The 19,174-nt window shown below is 40.0% G+C and overlaps 1 protein-coding gene across 2 annotated transcripts in view; it reads right to left on the bottom strand.

Moving 5' to 3' along the window:
- The window catches only part of SRBD1 (S1 RNA binding domain 1), a 256,830-nt gene that overhangs the window by 78,673 nt on the left and 158,983 nt on the right, over positions 1-19,174 (bottom strand). For both annotated transcript variants that reach the window (XM_019516329.1, XM_019516331.1), the window contains one exon: positions 5,662-5,744. In XM_019516329.1, coding sequence (XP_019371874.1) covers positions 5,662-5,744 — 83 coding nt within the window. The remainder of the gene's footprint in view (positions 1-5,661; positions 5,745-19,174) is intronic.

Raw genomic sequence — 19,174 nt, 5'->3', positions numbered from 1 at the left:
CCAGTGGGTCTCACAAATATCTCCTGAAATACAGGAATACAGCAGGGCAGTGTAACACCTTACACACTATCTTGTTCAGAGAGGCATGAGCTTTCATAGACAATTATATGAATGGGCTTGCAGAGCACAAGTTGCTTAAGAAGTTACTTTAACTTCCCTGGATAATCCTTCACTGACCACAGACTTTAAAAAAAACAACTTGAATGCAAAATTGTGGAACAAGAAATCATCCAGAGTGGATTGTGTTTAGTATGGTCTCAACAGAGACTCTGGATTCTCTTCCCACTACCTGGACTAGCTGTCATAACTCATATGTCCTTCAATGCGTTACCTGTTCTGTTTATCCCTCTTGACGTCTTCAATCAACCCTCTCTTAGCAATATCCCCTCTATTTCTCCCCTTATTTCTATCTTTTCTGTTTAAATAACCTTTTTCCATTCTGTTTAGTACCTCAGTTCTCTGCAAGTCCACTTAGAGCATCTGACAAAGTAGACTGTAGCCTGTGAAAGCTCACGCTTTTCTGAACAAGTTAATCTGTAAAATGCCACCATGCCCTGTCTTCTGCCTAACTTTAGACTAATACAGCTAACTACCTGCATCTACTGCAGAGGAATAAGTGAGCCTCAGGACATCAAGGTCCCATTCCACGCTTGGGAAGGTTTTGCTCTCGTAGACACTGACTTTTCTACCCTTTGCCCCTTAGCTTGACCCTGACCTGCTGTGTTTCAGTACTGTCTCTTTCTTTAAGGTCTACTCCCAGTCCCAGTCTCCTTATTCAATTTCATTCTCCCCAGCCCACTCACTGGCTCCTTGTCCCAGACTCTTTACCAAGTCCCACACTTCAGCTCCTCAACTAATCTCCACAATCATCCACAAGCAAAGTAAATCTTTTACCAACTCCCAGACTCTTTTACCAACTCCCAGACTCAGCCTCCTTGCCCAATCAATTTCAACCTGTCTTTCCCACCCTAGTCACATTCCTCTTGCCCATGCAGTCCCAGTCTCACCTCTTCCAACTCCTCGACTGGTTTTCTCCCTTCTCTCCAGTATAGTCTCACCATATTCCCTTGGCTCCATCCTCACCTTTCATTTTACCAAACCAGCTCACTCCTCACCTTATATTAAAATCAGCTAATTTCCTTCTCTGGGTTGCATGGTGCCAATGGAAATGGGAGGGGCAGGGGGCACTGAAAGCACACAAGTCAGAGTTCCTTAATCTCAGTTCTAGTGCCCATCTCCATCCCAGCACAGAACAGTTTGGGAGTAGCGACCTTCTTCTCTCAGTCCTGAATTTACCACCTTGCATTTATATTCAGTCACTCTGTGGGAAAGATGCATACCCAATCTAGTCAGCACTGGAGTCCATAAGCCACTGGAGCATGTCTGACATGGACAGAATCTTTGGACATTTTAGCTGTCAGGGTCTAACAAGTCTCTACTGACTGCGTGTAAACTTTAATTTTTCAAAGGCCTAAGCAAGGTATAGATTTCCAAATCTGGGCAAATTGCCAAGCCAGGTAAAGGCATACCCTTGAAACAAAACCAACCCTGGTATAGATGCACAAGGGTTTTTTTTAGAAAAAAAGGGAAAAAACCCAACATGGGCAAAAAAATGTACTTTCCTCTGGTCTTGTTCGTAAAAATAACTGACTGTTTTGGCCATATCCCAGTTGAGGCAGGCACACAATAAGGAAAAATTCATCTCAAATGGTTAAAAGTTTGCAAAGTAAAAGATTAAATTTATGCAGTACCAAGCTCCAGGACTTAAAGTGGGAGGTGCTGGGGAGACGGTGATATCAGCCCCGTTATAAGTCAAAAATCTGTGCAAAATTTTGGAGAAGATATCTGAAAAATTTTGCTAGGCCATTTCTAAAAAGAAAGCAGGTGGAAAATAACTACTGGAGCTGCAATTTCCTGAAATGAGGAAATTTCTGTTCTTCAGAGCCTGAATTAGCTTCTCTAAGGATGTTCCCTTCACCCTAATAGACCTGTATTATAAACTTCATTTTCAAAGGGGCTGACCACTAGCAGGTCTCTTTCAATTCAAGAGGAATTGCTGAATAATGATTCGTTCTACACCATGCCCTTATTTGGTAAGCTAAACCAGTCATGTACTTAAAAGCAGGGTACCTGTTGCCTAAAACCTTGTCCAATGCCTCTCCCAATTTCAGAGATAGTCTAATAAAAGACATTCCAAAAAACCTTGCCTCTCCAAATTTAAACATGCAGTAGATAAATACTAATCAGAATTTATTTGAGAGAAATTATTCAATGGGACCATCACACTAATGTTCTCAATTCTGAATAATATGCATCAAAAATACTGATCTTCATCCCTGATTCTGCTTCAAAATGACCACTATAACATTGCAAGCTAAATGTTCTTTTCCTAGCATCAAGCATGTATTAGGTCATTTTAGGCTTCCTTTCTAAGACCCAGTGTTTTAAGCTGAAAACCCTGAGTAGATCTCATGCCCATTCATATAATCTTCCTCTCAAACAACGACCGTATTTACCATGACAATTGTTAAGCAGCATTAATTTTAGTACCTTTTGACATCAGTCTGTCACTTCTGGTGCAGAGTAGTCTACGAGAATACAAAAATGAATGTCTGTTGCTTTTAAACTTCAGCTTCCTAGAATAGTTTGTCATCTCCTGGCTACCTAAGAAATCACATCTCTCCCTTGTGTTAGACTACCAGTGTTGTGACTGGTAGCAGTGCATACTCTTGGTTGAAACCGACAAAAACCAACTGCAGGCTACACGTCACTTTTAAACTCCAAACCAAATGTGAGGGTTGTTAACTTTCTAAGCTCATCTGGGGGCATTTTTGATTTTTAAAAATGGTAATATGCAGATGATATTAATGTTCCTTCTGTGAAGTCCATTATATTTGCCATATACTGTATTTTCAAATTTCACCTTAGACATTGGGAAACAACGTAAGGGTGAGGAACCAGCACCCAAGTTATAAATTAAAATGCAAGAAAAAGAAAACGCATGCAAGAGAAAAGAAAAAATAACTTACAAAATACTTTTAGATTGAAATCAGTGTCTGCATTTAATACATTCTCTAGAGAGAGCTATATCCTATAATTGCAACAGGACTTGCAATTTTTTCTCCAGTCTCTAACTTCTAAGACATAAACAAATAACTATTTTCCCTAAAGGAAGACAAGTCATAATAGCTTAAATTCCACTCCCCACCACTGCTGTACAAAGAGTTCTGTTGCCCAAAGGACGGCAAAACTTTGACATATGGTAGGACAATTTGCTATCAAGAGTGTCACAAAAAGCTCTAGTAACTCAACACCCCTTTGTATCATAGCAAAAGCATCTTATAGCTTCCAGGGTGATATTTTTATTCAAGAACTTCTGACAGGAGGTTTATATACCTAAAGCTATTATCTGCACCAGATAATGTGATTTGGAAAAATACAGAAATATGGTGCAACAAACTTGTGGAGTCTGGCCTGAAATACAGTTGCCATTTAAGAATTCCCTCCTATTAAAGTTAAATCTAAGCATTTAGAGTGTTAAGTAAGTATTAAAAATACAGCAACAAGCTCAAAACACAAAATTTCTGCTGGCTATACGACATGAAAATCCTGTACAGATACACATTTAAGTCCTGGGTAGTGCGCTATTGAAATCCATTAATTCACCATGCCAAGTTGAATTTTTTGTGGGGATAGTAGTGAGGAGAGAAAGAGGGGACCACCAGTTTTCTGACAGATCTCCTTTAAATAGAAAGTAGCATATATTTTTTTACAAAATACTAAGTAGGTACCTACTCTTTTGCTGTGTTTATGAAGGAACTTTGGTTGCCCCTCTCCCACCCGCAAGACCAAGACAATAAATCTGCTCCTTTTTTTTCTTCTATGCACACAGATGCTTTGCTGTTACTGTGGTTATAAGTGCTCTCTTGAAGTGCCCTTGAAGAACACTTCAGATGGATTCCTCACAGGACAAAACAGCAAAGAAATAAAGCTAATATCAGCAACAATATATACACACAGAAAAAAGTACTTTCACCTCATATTGTAACTCAATAAATGGTACACTTTAAGATGAATTATTATTTTTCAAGTTAACAGTATTCTTCCACTGAAAGCAAATGAACAATCCCTAAGAGATTTGAAGCACAGTTTTCAAGATTCTATAACACATTCATATTAAGAATATATCTCGTGCATCTTCATCATAGAAATTGATCAATTCTTTCTCTTTAGAAAACTCTTAGATACTTTATCAAATATGTATATTAATATGCATACTTATTTCATTAAGAAACTCCTTTGCCTGTGAATTGTCAGGAAAAAGTATGTCAGAGAAGAACTTTATATCATATAAAATAGATACTTGTATTCACAGTTCATGTAAAACTATACACAAGATAGGCATTAATCAGTTTGCTGGAAGACCGATCTTTAATTATTAAGGATAGCAAAAACATTTTGGGAGAAATACGATTCTGACAGTGAAAAGTTAAATATGCGTGTTATCTCTAAAGGCAAGATTTTTTTAAAATCTGTTCGCCAATAGATAACAAACACATTTGTTCTTTAATCTATGGCAAGCAAAACAGTGCTCTACAAAATTGCCTAATGCGTAACTTTTACTGCATGAAATACTGAACATCAATCTTTTGCAGTGATGCATATTGTCCCACAATATGTATCTTTTGATTCTGAAAAGTAGAACTTCAATGGAAAAATCAGTTTTAATATTTTGAGTTTCCTATGCCATTTGAAGTAATGTCAGGAGACCATTATCTTGTGACACCAGCCTAATAGATTATAGGCATGAATTTACCTGTAAGTACAGCTGTGTGAACTGCAGAATATATTATTAAATGTCGTACTTGTTATTTTATTTATTTATTTATTTATTTATTTTTTATCATTTTAAGGTTTTACATATGCTCCTTGGCCACAGTTCCTGAAAGCATCTTTATTCATTAAAGCACTTAAGCACATGTTAACTTTCACTTTTTGCACTTCTCTTTTTAAATCAATGGGTCTTAAGCATACATTTAAGTGCTTTTCTGAATTGTGGCCATACATACACATGTATATGCAATAAAATATTAGCCTTTGATCCATTTTCCCATAAAAATAGATTAATTTGGTAAAGATTTAAAAATAAATATTTCCTCTCAAAAGACACCTCAAGAAACATGCACAACTACAGGAATTGTCAAACATTTTCTAATTCAGCTTTAGTAAATGAAAATATCCAAAATGAATTTTTTTTTATTATAAACATTAAGAGAAGAGAGAATGTAGACAATGGTACTAACCAATGGCTAAGTGGAGGATCAATATCTCATACTATTTTACACAAACAGCTAAAACCCCACTGCTGTAATGATGTGAAAAAAGAGAAGGCTTTGCAGATCAAGTTACCAGTCTGATCTAATGTTTTTAATAGACTATAAATCTGGCTACAGCATTTCTAAGTCTCAATCACAATCATTAAAACCAGAGAATAAAAAAAGCCACACAATGACTTATAAATATTTACTACCATTCCACCAACTCCACACAAATCTTTTAAAGTAGACATATAACTAGCTGACACTTAATTACAAAGCAGTGTTTTGGTGTTGCTCTATATCATGATGGATTACTTAGATTAAATGATCTACATTACCTTACCTGATACATTCCAACTCCAATGTGTTTGGGCTCAATTTTCACTAGCTCAGCTAATGGGTCTTGTACACGTCTAGCTATGGAAACTGAAAAATAGAATTAGAAAACAACTGTGGTTTTATGTGAAAGCAGTACCGCACAATTATTTTTGTTAATGTTTTTCAGTGCTGTAGATATTTAATCTCTATTTTTGCCTGGAAAAAAATCCGTGTAAATGTCTTCAATTAGAAAATGCATTTGTAAACAGTACACAGTTATCGCTAAGACACACTGGGAAAATCATCTTTTCCTCATTGTTATAAGTGTAAACTGAAATGTACACAACCAAACTTTTTTCATTTTAAATAATTAAAACAAGCCTAAGATGAACATATATTGCTATATTTTGATCTTCACTGTCATGTGCTTATTAGCTAGCTGGTTTCTGAACCTAAGTTCAGTTAGAGAGTGATAAATTATGCACAAATTAAAAGTTTTCCTTTACATTACAGTTTTCATATTAAAATTTGAGTGCAACAGTTCAAAATCTCACTTCTGAAATTTCCTCACAATCTACCGAAGCTGTAGCTAGCAGAGGGAATAAAACACTGGCATGCATCTACTGATGTATCTCAAGCAAAACAAAGGATGTCATCCTCCCACTCTACACGGCCTTCGTGAGACCACAGCTGCAGTACTGCGTCCAGTTCTGGGTGCCACACTTCAGGAAAGATGTATAGAAGTTTGAGAGAGCCCAAAGAAGGGCCACACAGATGATTAGAGGTATAGAGAGCAGGACATAAGAGGAGAGATTGAGAGACATGGGACTGTTCAACCTGGAGAAAAGAAGACTTAGAAGGGAATTGGTGGCAACCTATAAGTATATAAGGGGCATACTCCCTCAGGCCCTGGTGTATCTGTTCACAAAGGCACCCCAGGGGAAGCCTATAAACAATGGGCACAAACTCCTTAATGATCAGTTCAGACTGGACATAAGGAGAAATTACTTTACGATCCAAGTGTCCAGGGTGTGGAACAGACCCCCCACCCCAGAGGTGGGACAATCACTTACCCTGGAGATCTTTCAAAAACAATTTGACACACACCTTGCTGGGGTCATCTGACCCCAGCAGTATCTCCTGCCCAAGTGCAGGGGGGGATGGACCTGATGATTTTGTGAGGTCCCTTCCAGCCCCTAACATCTATGGATCTATGAATCTCGAACTCTATCATCCCGCAGTCCTGCATCCAGTACACCACGTTGACTCCATCCACTCTACACAAGTCACAGCCACTGAGTGGTGGACAGTGCAAGAACAGGATCTGGATGTGCTGCACACGCTGTGGCAGGGAACTAATTGCCCCTCAGCAGTTAATGATGCTACTCTGGCAGCCCACCTCTTATTGTGGGAGTGAGAGAGGCTTCATTTGTTTGATGGGGTGCTACATCAGGAAGTGCAGGACCTCAAAGGATGAAAATATTAGCAATTGGTCCTTCCTCGGAAATACAGGCACTGCATGATGACTGTGAGCACATGGGGTGGATTGCATGTTGGCCTGGGCACATGAGCAGTTTTTTTGGCCAAAGACGTAAAGGCCAAATGCCTGAATTGCGACAGGTTTGTACCAAGGAAAACCCTGTCCACTCAAACCACCTATCTACATACCTTTCAGAGCTTGAAATGCATGAAGCTCATGTGATAGATTTCTTATCCGTAGAAGGAGAAGGACACCAGAAGGGAAATGAGCTGGTTGTGACAGACCACTTCGCACAGTACGCCCAAGCCTTCCCTATGCAAGATCAGAAGGTGCAAATGATTGCCAGGGTACTGTGGGAGAAATACTTCTCTGTGTTCGGCCTACTGGCAAGAAACCACTCTGATCAAGGGTGAGATTTTGAAAGCTGGTTGTTGTGAGAAGCACTGACTGTGGCTGGATTGAAGAAATCTAGGACCATGCCCTACCACCCTGTGGCAGTGCACTTTTGGGTGCCTGTCACTTTAAGGGCAAAGCCAGGCAGCCAGCAGGTGCCTGATGGCGGCAGTTGTTTTGAGAGCCAGGTATATAAAGGCTGCAGTTTGCTGCTGCCAGCCCAGGCAGAAACATCAGAAGGTAAAAGCAAGAGGCTCTTGGTCCTGGGCATGACCTAAAACTGCACCCTGCCATGGAAGTGTGGTCTGGTGGGGCTCCTGGTGGCATGGGAGCCTCCAGGAAATGCCAGGCCAGTTACCACCTCCGTGAAAGGCGGATACAGGGGCCTTAACCCCTAGCCCCCACAATTTGATGGGTATGAGGGCCAGGCATGGCTACAGCCACCTGACCCCTAGGGGGTGGAAGACCCCAGTAGAGGAGTGGGGCCAGGCACAGCTGTGGCCACCTGAGCCCACAGGGAAGGAAGACCCCAGAGGCCCCTGGTTGGGGACAGTTGTGTGGCCCTGGAGAAGAGAGGGCAGGGATGTAGGTGGCCCTGCACAGAGTAGAGTTGAATGCGAGTAGGCTTGAAGTGCTATGTGTGAGAGGGGCTGAGTAGGGCCGAACTAGGAGTAAGCCTGAAGGGCAGTGCAAGGGCCAGCCCCATGAGTAGTTGATTGTGGAGATGACGAGAAGACCCCTGGGTGGGGAGTGGTATAGAGGCCCTAGAATGGGCATAGTAGGAACCCCACATGTGGGGAAGAGGCCAAGATATGTTCGTGGATGCCTGAGGCCATAGTTTGGGCCAGAGGTTGGGTGTGGGGGGAGGGGGGGTCTCAGCCAGAGTGTTAGGGACAAGCCCTGACCCCAGTAAGTTGTCCATAAGAAGGCCAAGTGTGGATTGAAAGAAAGACCTAAAGGGTGTGCACAATGACCTGCTGCTCCACGGAGGGAGTCAAGAGTTCCTGTGAGACCCAGGAGCACCAGTTGTGGTGTGAGGGAACATCATATGTCTGTGTGTCAACTGCGAGGCTTGGGATGCAGTACAGGGGTGGTTGGAGTTGCATATACAGGCCCAGGAGAACAGGGCCACCAAAGGGCAGCCTCCCACCTAATTGAGACACCAATTATTAAACAAAGTGTGGCAGGAGAGAGAGACGGGCAGTTAGCCCAGAAACAGGTGAGCAGGCCAACTCCTAATCGCCCCAGGAAGGCTCCCTGTTATACACACTCAAGGGGACCCACAACCCAAGCATTTTAATCATTTGCTTTCAACAGTGGTTTGGACTACATGACCTGCTGAGATCAGTTCCAAACTTAATTTTCTATCATTCTTTCTCATGGTCGCAGCTGCCCAAGTTGCCATCAACTACTACATTCCCCACCAATTCATCCCTGTTTGTGAGCAGCAGATCAAAAAGAGCACAGCCCCTAGTCGGCTGCTCCAAGTACTTGCACCAGGAAGTTGTGCCTAGTACTCTCCAAAAGCTTCCTGGATTGCCTGTGCACTGCCGTATTGCCCTCCCAGCAGATGTCTGGGTGATTTAAGTTCCTGCCAGGGCCTGTGATTGGAAAACTTCCACTAGCTGTTTAAAGAAAGCCTCAGCCACCTCGTCTTCCTCGTCCAGTGGTCTATAGGAGACCCCCACTTTTGTTGCTGTCCCCTTTGACCCTAACCCAGAGACTCTCAACAGGCCTATCTGCAGTTTCATACTGGGGCTCTGAGCAATCATACGGCTCTTTTACATAAAGTGCAACTCCTCCTCCTCTTCTTTCCTGCCTGTACTTCCTAAATAATCCATGACAGTGCTCCAGTCATGTGAGCTATCCCATCAAATCTCTGTTATTCCAATCACATGGAGACTTGCTGATTAAGTATATCGTCTCTCTCCCCAGTAGTTTGACTAGCTAAGTATCAAACTTTAAATATAAATTCAAGCGAGTCAGTACACAACACAAGTCAAATGCCATTACTTTGAAAAGCGGTATGAATAGGTGAGGGCCAGTAAAGTAAATCACTACCTCACTAAAACAGCCTCAGCTCCAACATAAAGAAATGTCAAAATTACATTTATATCAAATACTACAAAGCATAAAAGCATAAGGATGATGAGATTACATACAGCTTGAAATTACCTATACATACAGACTAGACATCATACCAGCAACTCAAGAAAACATACATGAACCCTACAAACCCCAAGTTCATGACACTGAGAATATGCAAATATAACTTGACTTTTCTACATTATTTCTCTGCAACATAATTGTTTCACTGTAACCTAGCCAACTCAGGCTGAACTATCTATAATCAAAGGCCAAATTATCAGTCTGAAAACAATCAGCAATGGCAGACAGGCTTACAGAATCACTATCAAACTAAAAATGGCAGAGAGAATGTATGCAGCTAATAAGATTTACAGGACAGCCTCAGGCCCCTGGCAGATGTTATGCTTAGGACACGATTAACCAGTTAATCACATCTTAAGCAGTAACCCAGCCACACATTAATGCAATTAATGACATGATAAAACAAGAAAGAAGCCAAAGTTATTACACAAAATAAATTTGTGTCATTTTTGTGTAATGATGTTACGGCTGGTTTCCGCTACACCTTAGACTGCATGTGTAGCCAGGCCGAGGGCTCCCATGTGCTCCTGAGGTTGGGAGCCCTGATCAGGTGACTGCTGCTCTCAAGCTCAAGGATCAGCTGCCCTTGACTCCACTACACCACGTGGCTGGGAGCACAGATCAGATGATCTGCAGATAACAGTAGCAGATGACAGAACAAGGAGCACTGGTCTCAAGTTGCAGCAAGGGAAGTTTAGGTTAGATATTAGGAAAACCTCTCTCACTAGGAAGGGAGTAAAACTTACTTTGAGCAGGGAGTTGGCTGGATGACCTCCTGGGGTCCCTTCCAACCCTAGTTTTTTTATGATTCTAAAACACTGGAATAGGCTACCTAGAGAGGTTGTGAAGTCTCCATCCTTGGAGATATTTAAGACCTGGTTAGACAAACCCTTGGCTGGAATGGATCTAGGTGGGGATGGTCCTGCTTTGAGCAGGGGATTGGACTATATGACCTCCTGAGGTCCTTTCCAACCCTCATTTTCTATGAGTCTATGAAGCATAACTGATGCAGGGAATGAGGGCATGGAGTCTCATTTGGTAGTGGTTTCCTCTACAGCTGTGTCCTGGCACAGCTGATCTGCTTCGTAAGAGTCTACAAACACTGCAGACACTGCCATAGTCTCTACAAACCACTGTCCTGCAAGGTTGAGCCCCTGAGACTCCTTGGGCTTCAGGGACCTGATCCAATGGGACAAAGGCCCTCAGTACTGTGTCCCAAGTCTGAGAGCAGCTGTAAAACAGGCACATTGTGGAAATCCCCTACAGGGAATTCTTGTGGCACACATCTGCAAGCAGGGGAACCCACATACAGATTTCTATGCCTGCAAATGCATGCCAAGTTGTGAAACAGCAGTCAGATAAGTGCACTAGCAGAATCCCCTACAGGGAGAGTCACATGGGGCACAATAAGCAAACAGATATTTTCCCATTTGAAGGTGTCACAAGCTGTGCTTTACCTTTGGTCATAAAAACAGTTTTGGGCACTTGGAGCATGACAATGGGCTAGGATGTCTGTCTGCTCACAACTGGTGCTGCCATACAAACTTGTATGGCAGCACAAGGGCGACACCTGTTTGCTCCCTCAGGGACAGCATCTATTTGCACAATCTCACTATAGATGTATTTGCTCAGTCATCAAGGCTGCTTCTGCCCTTTACAGGCATGTTCCTTCTATGAACTGCAACAGCAAAGTCCTGCTCAATGAATATTAAAATGGATAATCTCTTTCTGCCTCTGCATAATTGCAAGAGAGGACAGGCTTTTTTATTTAGTTTCTCCCTTGGAGGACTGCTTATCAGTAAGGCTAATCTGCCTGATAATGGATACAGTGACAAAGAATGCTGGTATCCAGGATATTTAATTAACTTAAAAGAGCAGAGTGTTTAAAGGCTTTCAAAAAAAGGCAAAAATATGCAAACAAAGCACTGTATCTGTGGGAGCTGCAATTTGGTGGGTTACTAGTACAAAACTTGTTCTCTAACCTAAGCCCCACAGTTCCTAAACATAACTAGATAGTGAGCCAGTAAGACACCATACAGCACCTTTTTATAAAAATAGCAATATTGTTCATCTCTGAGCCAGCCTTAATAAAAAAAAGGGGATTTGAGGAAACTGAAAGTTGAAAAGAATTGTGTACCTGGACTCAGCATTAGGCCTGTGCAAACAGGCAACTATTCGATTCGGATTCAGCTGATTCGATTTGGAGATCTGAATCACTTTTCTGATTTGATTTGGCCGAATCGATTCAGAAAAGATTTTGGAGCGATTCGGAGATTCGGCCATAGGGTATAATGGGGAATCAACGAAATATCTATAACTTTGTTGTTTTTTGGCTGATTTGGATGAAACTTGCAGGGATGGTAGCTGCTGCTGAGGGCATGAAGCCGGCCAAGTTTCAAGGTGATAGGTGGACGGAATTCTGGGAAACTGTACCTTAAGTTCCTGAAAGCAAAACTCGTGCCACATGCATGTGTTAAGCCACAGCGGGGTGAAAACTGCAGGGATGGTAGCTCACGCTGAAGCCATAAAGTCTGCCAGGTTTCAAGGAGATAGGTGCAGGGGTTTCTGGGAAACTGCACCTCAAACTGCTGACAAGCAAAACTCCTGACATAGGTGACACTGTGTATGTGCTAAGGCACAGGGGGTGAAAACTGCAGGCCTGCTAGGGCCTGCTGTGGCCACAATGCCTGCCAGCTGTCAAGGGTTCCCCATTACACCCTGCGGCCGAATCTCTTCGAATCAATTCGGAAGCTCCGAACCAATTCAAAAAGCCTAAAGCTTCTAGCGATTCAATTTGGATTAATAGATTCGGCCTTCAAATCATCTGAATCATCTCCAAAACCGAATCGCTATCTGAAGCGTTGCACAGCCCTATTCAGCATGTTAGTGGACCAAAAAAAAAGAAGAAAAAAAAAATCAAACCACAGGTGGAGAAAAGCAAAGATGCTTTTCTCCACCTGATTCCCCCTTTATGGGCCCTGAAGGTTGGATTTAAGATGGTTATCATGACCTATCCCTTTGCCATGCTGAAGGGGCTTTCTTGACAATCAGGGATCACTGTGGCAGAGATGCACCATGACCACAGCCCCCCTCTCTCTCACACAACACGCCCTATGTCAACTGCAAAAAATGTGGGTCACAGTAGGATAATAATGGCAAAGAAATCTTTCTCTAGCCAAGCAAAGCCAATGTTAGGCCAAGCTATCAGACCAGCTTAATATACTGGATAATTACAGCTTATATGCAGTGCTAGGAAACACTTCAGCATATTTTTGCAAATATTCAGAAAACATTTCTGTTGCATACTTCAACATGTATTGGGTTACAATAAAAAACTTAGAAAACATTTTTAAGCCCGAGTTTTTGTTATTCTGATGAATTAGCTAGTGTCTTGTTGACCCCCAGAGGTGTTCTGGGGACAAAGGAAGGTTTAGGGAGCCTGTTCCACTGAAATCAAGTACTCAAGAGGACAAGCTGAATTAAATGTTATAACAATTTTAATACTGAAATGAAAATGGTATATGATTGATAAGGTAATATAGGTAAAACACAGCAAACTAAATCATCATATATTCATTACTCACCTTTTTAATATTACATAGAATGATATTAATTTAAAATGTACTAAGTCCAGCCTGTTAAGGAGAAGTACTTCTTACTTTGGTTTAAAAGTAAGTTTTAAAGAGGAGCTTATCTTAGTTCACCTGCAGATGGACTAGTCAGTGAGAACCATAGTTCAAGCCTGAAAAGTAAAGATTCTGAGATGAAACTGGGTTTTTATATTTGATTACTTGGCTCAACTTCATAAATTTGCTAGCTAAGACTAGAAAAGCACAGATACATGCCTAACAGGTTATTCCATCATTAATATTAATATGCCTATTGACTAAATTAATATCCCTTATTTAAACTATGCATTGTCCTAAATCAGACCTAACTGATATAAAACTACTAAATAAATTCTAAGTGACCCACTTCTTTTGACTAGTTTTCCTGAAATCTCCTAAACCGGAAGTATCAAACTCATCCTGATCCAGAACCCAGGGATGTTCCACGGGACCAACTCATGGTTTGGATATGGAGTGTGGAGCTGTGTCATGTGGTTTGGTAGGCTGCCCACAGGGCTAGAAATTCAATAGTGGTAGTGTCAATTGCTACAGATCCCAAATCCATGGCGGCTGCTGCTCCTCCCACCACCAAATTTCTGGCCCTACAGCCCAACACCTCCATCCTCTCAATCAAGCCCATAGGCCTCTTAATGGGACTGGAACTTTGGCAGTGGGATAAATGGCAGTAGTGGTAATTCTTCAGTCAAGAGGATGCAAGCAACTACTGCACTGTGGGCGCATCTACGCATTGTGTTATGGTGACCTTGTTATTGCACTGTGCTTTAGTACTTCCTTTTGGGTCCCACAAGGCTCTGTCCTAGGGCCTATACTGTGTAACATCTTCATCAGTGATGTGGACATTGGTGTCAGAAGCAGACTGGCCAAGTTCACCAATGACTTCCTTTTGGAAGTACTAAAGCACAGCACAGTAACTACCCATACTGCGCTGCGCACACACTGCACTGCAGTTTTAGCCACTACTTTGCTGTAGCAGCACGCTAAAATGGGAGAACGCGCCACTACAGCAGAGTAGCTGCTGTTCACGTGTAGACCCACATGATTGCTACGTCACCGTAGCATGTCATATGGCGATGTACCATGTCACAACGGTGATAATAGGGTGACTTGTAGACATGCCCTATATTACTATTAAAGAGCTTGAGACCTACTATAGTCTACAATCTCAAGGAACCAAGCTCAAGGAATCCCCATAGTTATTCTGGTAGGTACTATACTAATGCACAGAAATTGTCCCTCTCCCAAAGAAGTTAACAATATGAACTGGCAAAGATGGAGAAAAGTTGAAGAAAAGACAGCAAATGGTCAAGACCATGTCCAAATTCTTTTTGTTTTTTCTGGGGAAGGGAAGAGGGCAGTTGGACTAAAAAAAAAAAAAAAAAAAAAAAAAAAACACAAACAAACTTAGAAGGGCAGGTAGACAGAAAGTACAGACAGGAGGAGGCTAAGAGGCAGACAGAAGAAGAGGAGGTTGCTAAAAGTCAAAATACCAAAGAAAAGTGCAAGAGAAGATTTCAGTTGAAATTCATGTGGCTGAGGATTTGGAGGCCAGCTCTGCTGGCTGTGACTTCTGCTGTGTGTGCCTGTGTAAGAAGGAATGGGCAGGACAACAGAAGGAGGCTGGGGCCTTCTATAAATGACCTCAGAAGCTACCTCACAGCTGGTCCTGATTTCTGAGAACTTTACTAGACATTGACACTAGAAACCAAATTAGAAAACCTAATGCCCAATTGTTTATCAATTATAGAAGAGTTCTCAGCCACAAAAGACACCAACTGAATGCCGCATCAGTTACTTCACACACAAAGACTTGCATCACAATTGTCTGATAAAGGTAAGTTTGCAGTTAACATTAAGTTCACTGTTCGGTCATGCAAGACTTTTCACATCCTTTATTATTAGTTTTAACATATACCAACAATGGCAGCTTGCAGACTAGTCTCAGAAAGCTCTATATTGGTGACATCTGATCCACCTACTTCCCTAGCAAAAAGTTGTGAATTCAAAGGCTCTCACATATGCCTTTCTTGTCAAAATCACAAAAGGTTAATCAGTGCAAGCGCTATAGCTTACAACAGGAATGCTTTCTGATAGTAATCACTCATATAATTACCAACTGGAACACCGGTGCTGCAACTAACATTAAGAGTAGCATAGGTTCACCCTAACAAAATCTAACTGAATGAAACTTAAATGAAAACAACATTGCTGCAGAAAATAATGTAAAATAGAAAAGATTTATCTTTAAATATTTTAGACTCCTGAACATATATACATGACACTGTATATATAGATACATTAGACTTATAAGAATTTTAAGAAAGTCTATTAAATTTTTTGCTATTGGCATTCATGAACTCAGAAAGCATAAGTAAATCAATATGAAGGTAATTTACCAGGGGATAATTATAGAAAGCAAACTGTAAGAGCAAAATTTGCCGCTGTTTCTACCTCATCTTATTATTGCTATTTGAAAAACATAGTTACATGATTGCCAAGCAGAGGAAGGACGTGAATGTTACGGAATTTCTCCTTAGACCCCATGCCCACACACACATACACACACTTATATTTAATAAGCTCCAGTATTACTTTTTGTAAGGAGGAATATGTGTTTCTATGTCTCTGCAGGGTTTCTGGCCTAGAGGTGGGCCTTGAACCAGCAAAATACTTTAGCATGTATGTTTATGTGCAATTTCATTGGAATCAATAGAACTAGTTACATGCTTAAAGTTACATGGATGCTTAAATGCTTTTGCTGGACTGGGCCTGAATGAGTGTAATGGGAAAAGTGGAGGATAAAAAGTAAACACCACATGACTATTCCGCATCCTGGATACAGCTTGTAATGGTGCAGTCATATTGCACCTGACCGACAAAATCTCCTCTACTTCTCCACAACTCTTCTCCAGATGTTTTCCAACTCAGAAAATAAAATAGAAAGGTATAATGTAAAAAGTAAATAAGTGTTCCACATCCTGCACTGGCACACAGATCCAAGTCTAGAGTCTCTGCAGAGAGGTATACCTTTTTTTTGTGAGCATAATGCATTGCCATGATGCAAGACTTTTAAAGGAGGCTAAAGGCACCAATTCTGCAAACTGATACAAGAGGGAGGACGCTTTTATCAGAGCAGAGTTTTACAACAGTCTTTAAAGGCTCCACATGGAGGCAGGGTAAAATGGCAGAATCAGGACCAAAGAGAGTAAATAGGGACAAATGAAGGGTTCAGTCCCATACAAAAGCAAACTGATAATTTCATTTTAAACCATATGAAACAGTTATAACAATAGATCTTAACCACCAACATTTATTTAATGCATTTTAATGTGTATTCCAGGAACTGATATAAACTGTACTTTGAGACTAACAGTGAAAAAGGAAAAGGAAATGATCTCCAGTTCCAAAGTTATTAAAGAATACTTCATTTTTGTTAAGAAAATACAAAATACTCTGTGATGGCATGTAGGCAAGGAAAAGGTTTCTTTTAAATAAGTTGAGTAAGCCAAACATTCAGGAGATTTCATAACTGTTGATATATTGCTCTCAAAAAAGCAAGTGTAAATTGAACATAAACATTTTAAATAAAACATTAAAATGAATGAATATCATGGTTTAAAGAGCTAGAAACAATGCTATAACTTAACATGAACTATTTTTCATTTGTCAGAAAATATTAATAAAATTATATATCAGATCTTCCAAAATGTCTTTGAAGTTAACTATTAGGACTAAAATATGAGAACAACCTTTGGAATGACAACAACATATTGTACTGTCATGCCCCCGTAAAATATAAGAGTTTAGGGGGAGTGTTGTGAGAGAATAGGTAGAACAGTGGCTTTCATATTCATGCTTTTCACCTCTGAATGCCTAAGATGAAATGCAGAAAAGTTATATTTGAAGAACTGCTATATTAATGTTCAAACAGTGTATGCCACATTGCAAGAAAGGTGATTTAATAATCTGGTAGACTCAACCCACTCCATTATGGATTTCCAACAGAACAATGTTAGCACATGCTTTATCTTCCTGTAGTTTTTGATTTTTGACCAATTTTTGATAACTACAAACTGACAAATGTGAAATTAAAGACACTCTTTTATCCAGATTTCATATTCCTTAACTTTCTTTCTGCTAATATTTTCCTGAACAAGCAAAAATAACCCTTAATGTTCACCCTGTTTAAAGATATACTACCAATTGAAATGCCAGTCTTTTTCAAAAGAAAATGAATCAGTACTAGCTTCAACCACTATACCTACCAGCGGAGCAACATGCCTTATTTTTGTCATTTTACAAGCACATTTTGCTTCATGCAAGTTTCACACAAACTTACACTTGAGGTGGCTGATCATAGTTGGAAAAAGTATGTGAAAATGAATGCATGCACAGTAGCAGCAAATGCACCAGGAGGGATGATGAGAGGATGAAGGAAAAGAAAAACTTTCTTAACTTCCCTTTAATTAGTGATATTTAGTGTTGCTTGTAGCAATAAGTACTAAACCATTTGTAGTCAGAAATATGAGTTTTACGCTGATGACATCTCTTTAAACATGTGAGTCTTTATATAAGGATAAAAATCTGGCCCAATCAATAACTGCAATGATTTGGCTATCCCATGCAAGTGGGAGCATTTGCTTGCATTTTTAAATGTGAGGCTTCCAGATGTGAAGGCAATGGGCACAGTTTTATAAATGTCTATATAAATAAATACAAGACAACCACAAGCTATTAGGCTATGATTAGTTCAACCTCAATTTTGTCATAAATGAGAGCATTCTGTATTTTTAGTTTAAAACCTCTGTTTTTTGTGCTTGTTGAAAACAAGTTATAGTTTTTTGTATGCTACAATAACAGCATCCAAGTAAGCAAAAGAAAAAAATTCTGTTTAAAACGAAGATTGAAATTTAAAATGTCAATTCAATACAAAAATGAAATTAACTTACAAGATGCTTCAATATATCAAGATAATCAAAGGTTAACTTGCATGTTCATGAGTAATTACCGTCACAGTATATCAAGGACAAATAAGAACATTATATTAAAATCCTTTTATAAAGCTTATATTGTATACTGGATCAATTACCCTCCGCAAGTATCTGCAATAATATTTATTCAGTTATCAGTTGTTCAGGTTTCCTGAGCCCTAGAAATTTTCTATCCTGTTGACCTGAATTTCACCTTTTTAGTAAATGATACAGTAAAATGTACAGTAGTCTTTTCATTAACCATTCTCTCTCAGTAGGTCAGATTTGTGAGACAGTTTTGAATCCTCATATATCTTCTTGGTTGGTTTAAAATATGCAGTTTATTTTAAGCAACTGTTCAACAGCTGTATCTCATCCAAAATTGTGCGTGTCAAGTGGGCAGGTTTTTGTTTTAAAAGGTTACATTTTAGTTTACTTTTAACCCCATAAAACTGATAACCTGTTATTAGCTTAAGATTAATGAAATAATGAACAACAATAAAAGACTTTTTATGTTGAATTTAAGAGATGTCAAAAATGGAAAAAGGAACTTTGAAAAAAATGCTGATTTTGTATATATATGATCAAAAACTTCCTTATACAAGTTGAATGACCAGAAAATTAAGAATGAAGAGCAAATTGTGCCTTATTTTAGGTCAACAGTTTACTCTAAAGAGATGCACAAAATAATTTCCATTGCTTGACTACAGAATATTTCTGAAGTGATATTTTACAGGGCACGAGCATTTTTATTCAAGGTTAAAAAAACCTGAAGTCTGATAAGACTGATTGTTGCTCATTCCTAGAAAAGTCTCACTAGATGGTGCTAATTCAAAAGAGTCTTTCTTTCCCCATCTGTTCAAACAGGCAACTTGAAAGGCAGGATTTGCCAGTGTACAT

Source organism: Gavialis gangeticus, unplaced genomic scaffold, assembly GCF_001723915.1.
Source record: "Gavialis gangeticus isolate Ggan-Ray unplaced genomic scaffold, GavGan_comp1, whole genome shotgun sequence".
NCBI lineage: Eukaryota > Metazoa > Chordata > Crocodylia > Gavialidae > Gavialis > Gavialis gangeticus.
The sequence above is the reverse complement of the archived record's forward strand: the minus strand, read 5'-3'. Positions and strand labels throughout refer to the sequence as shown.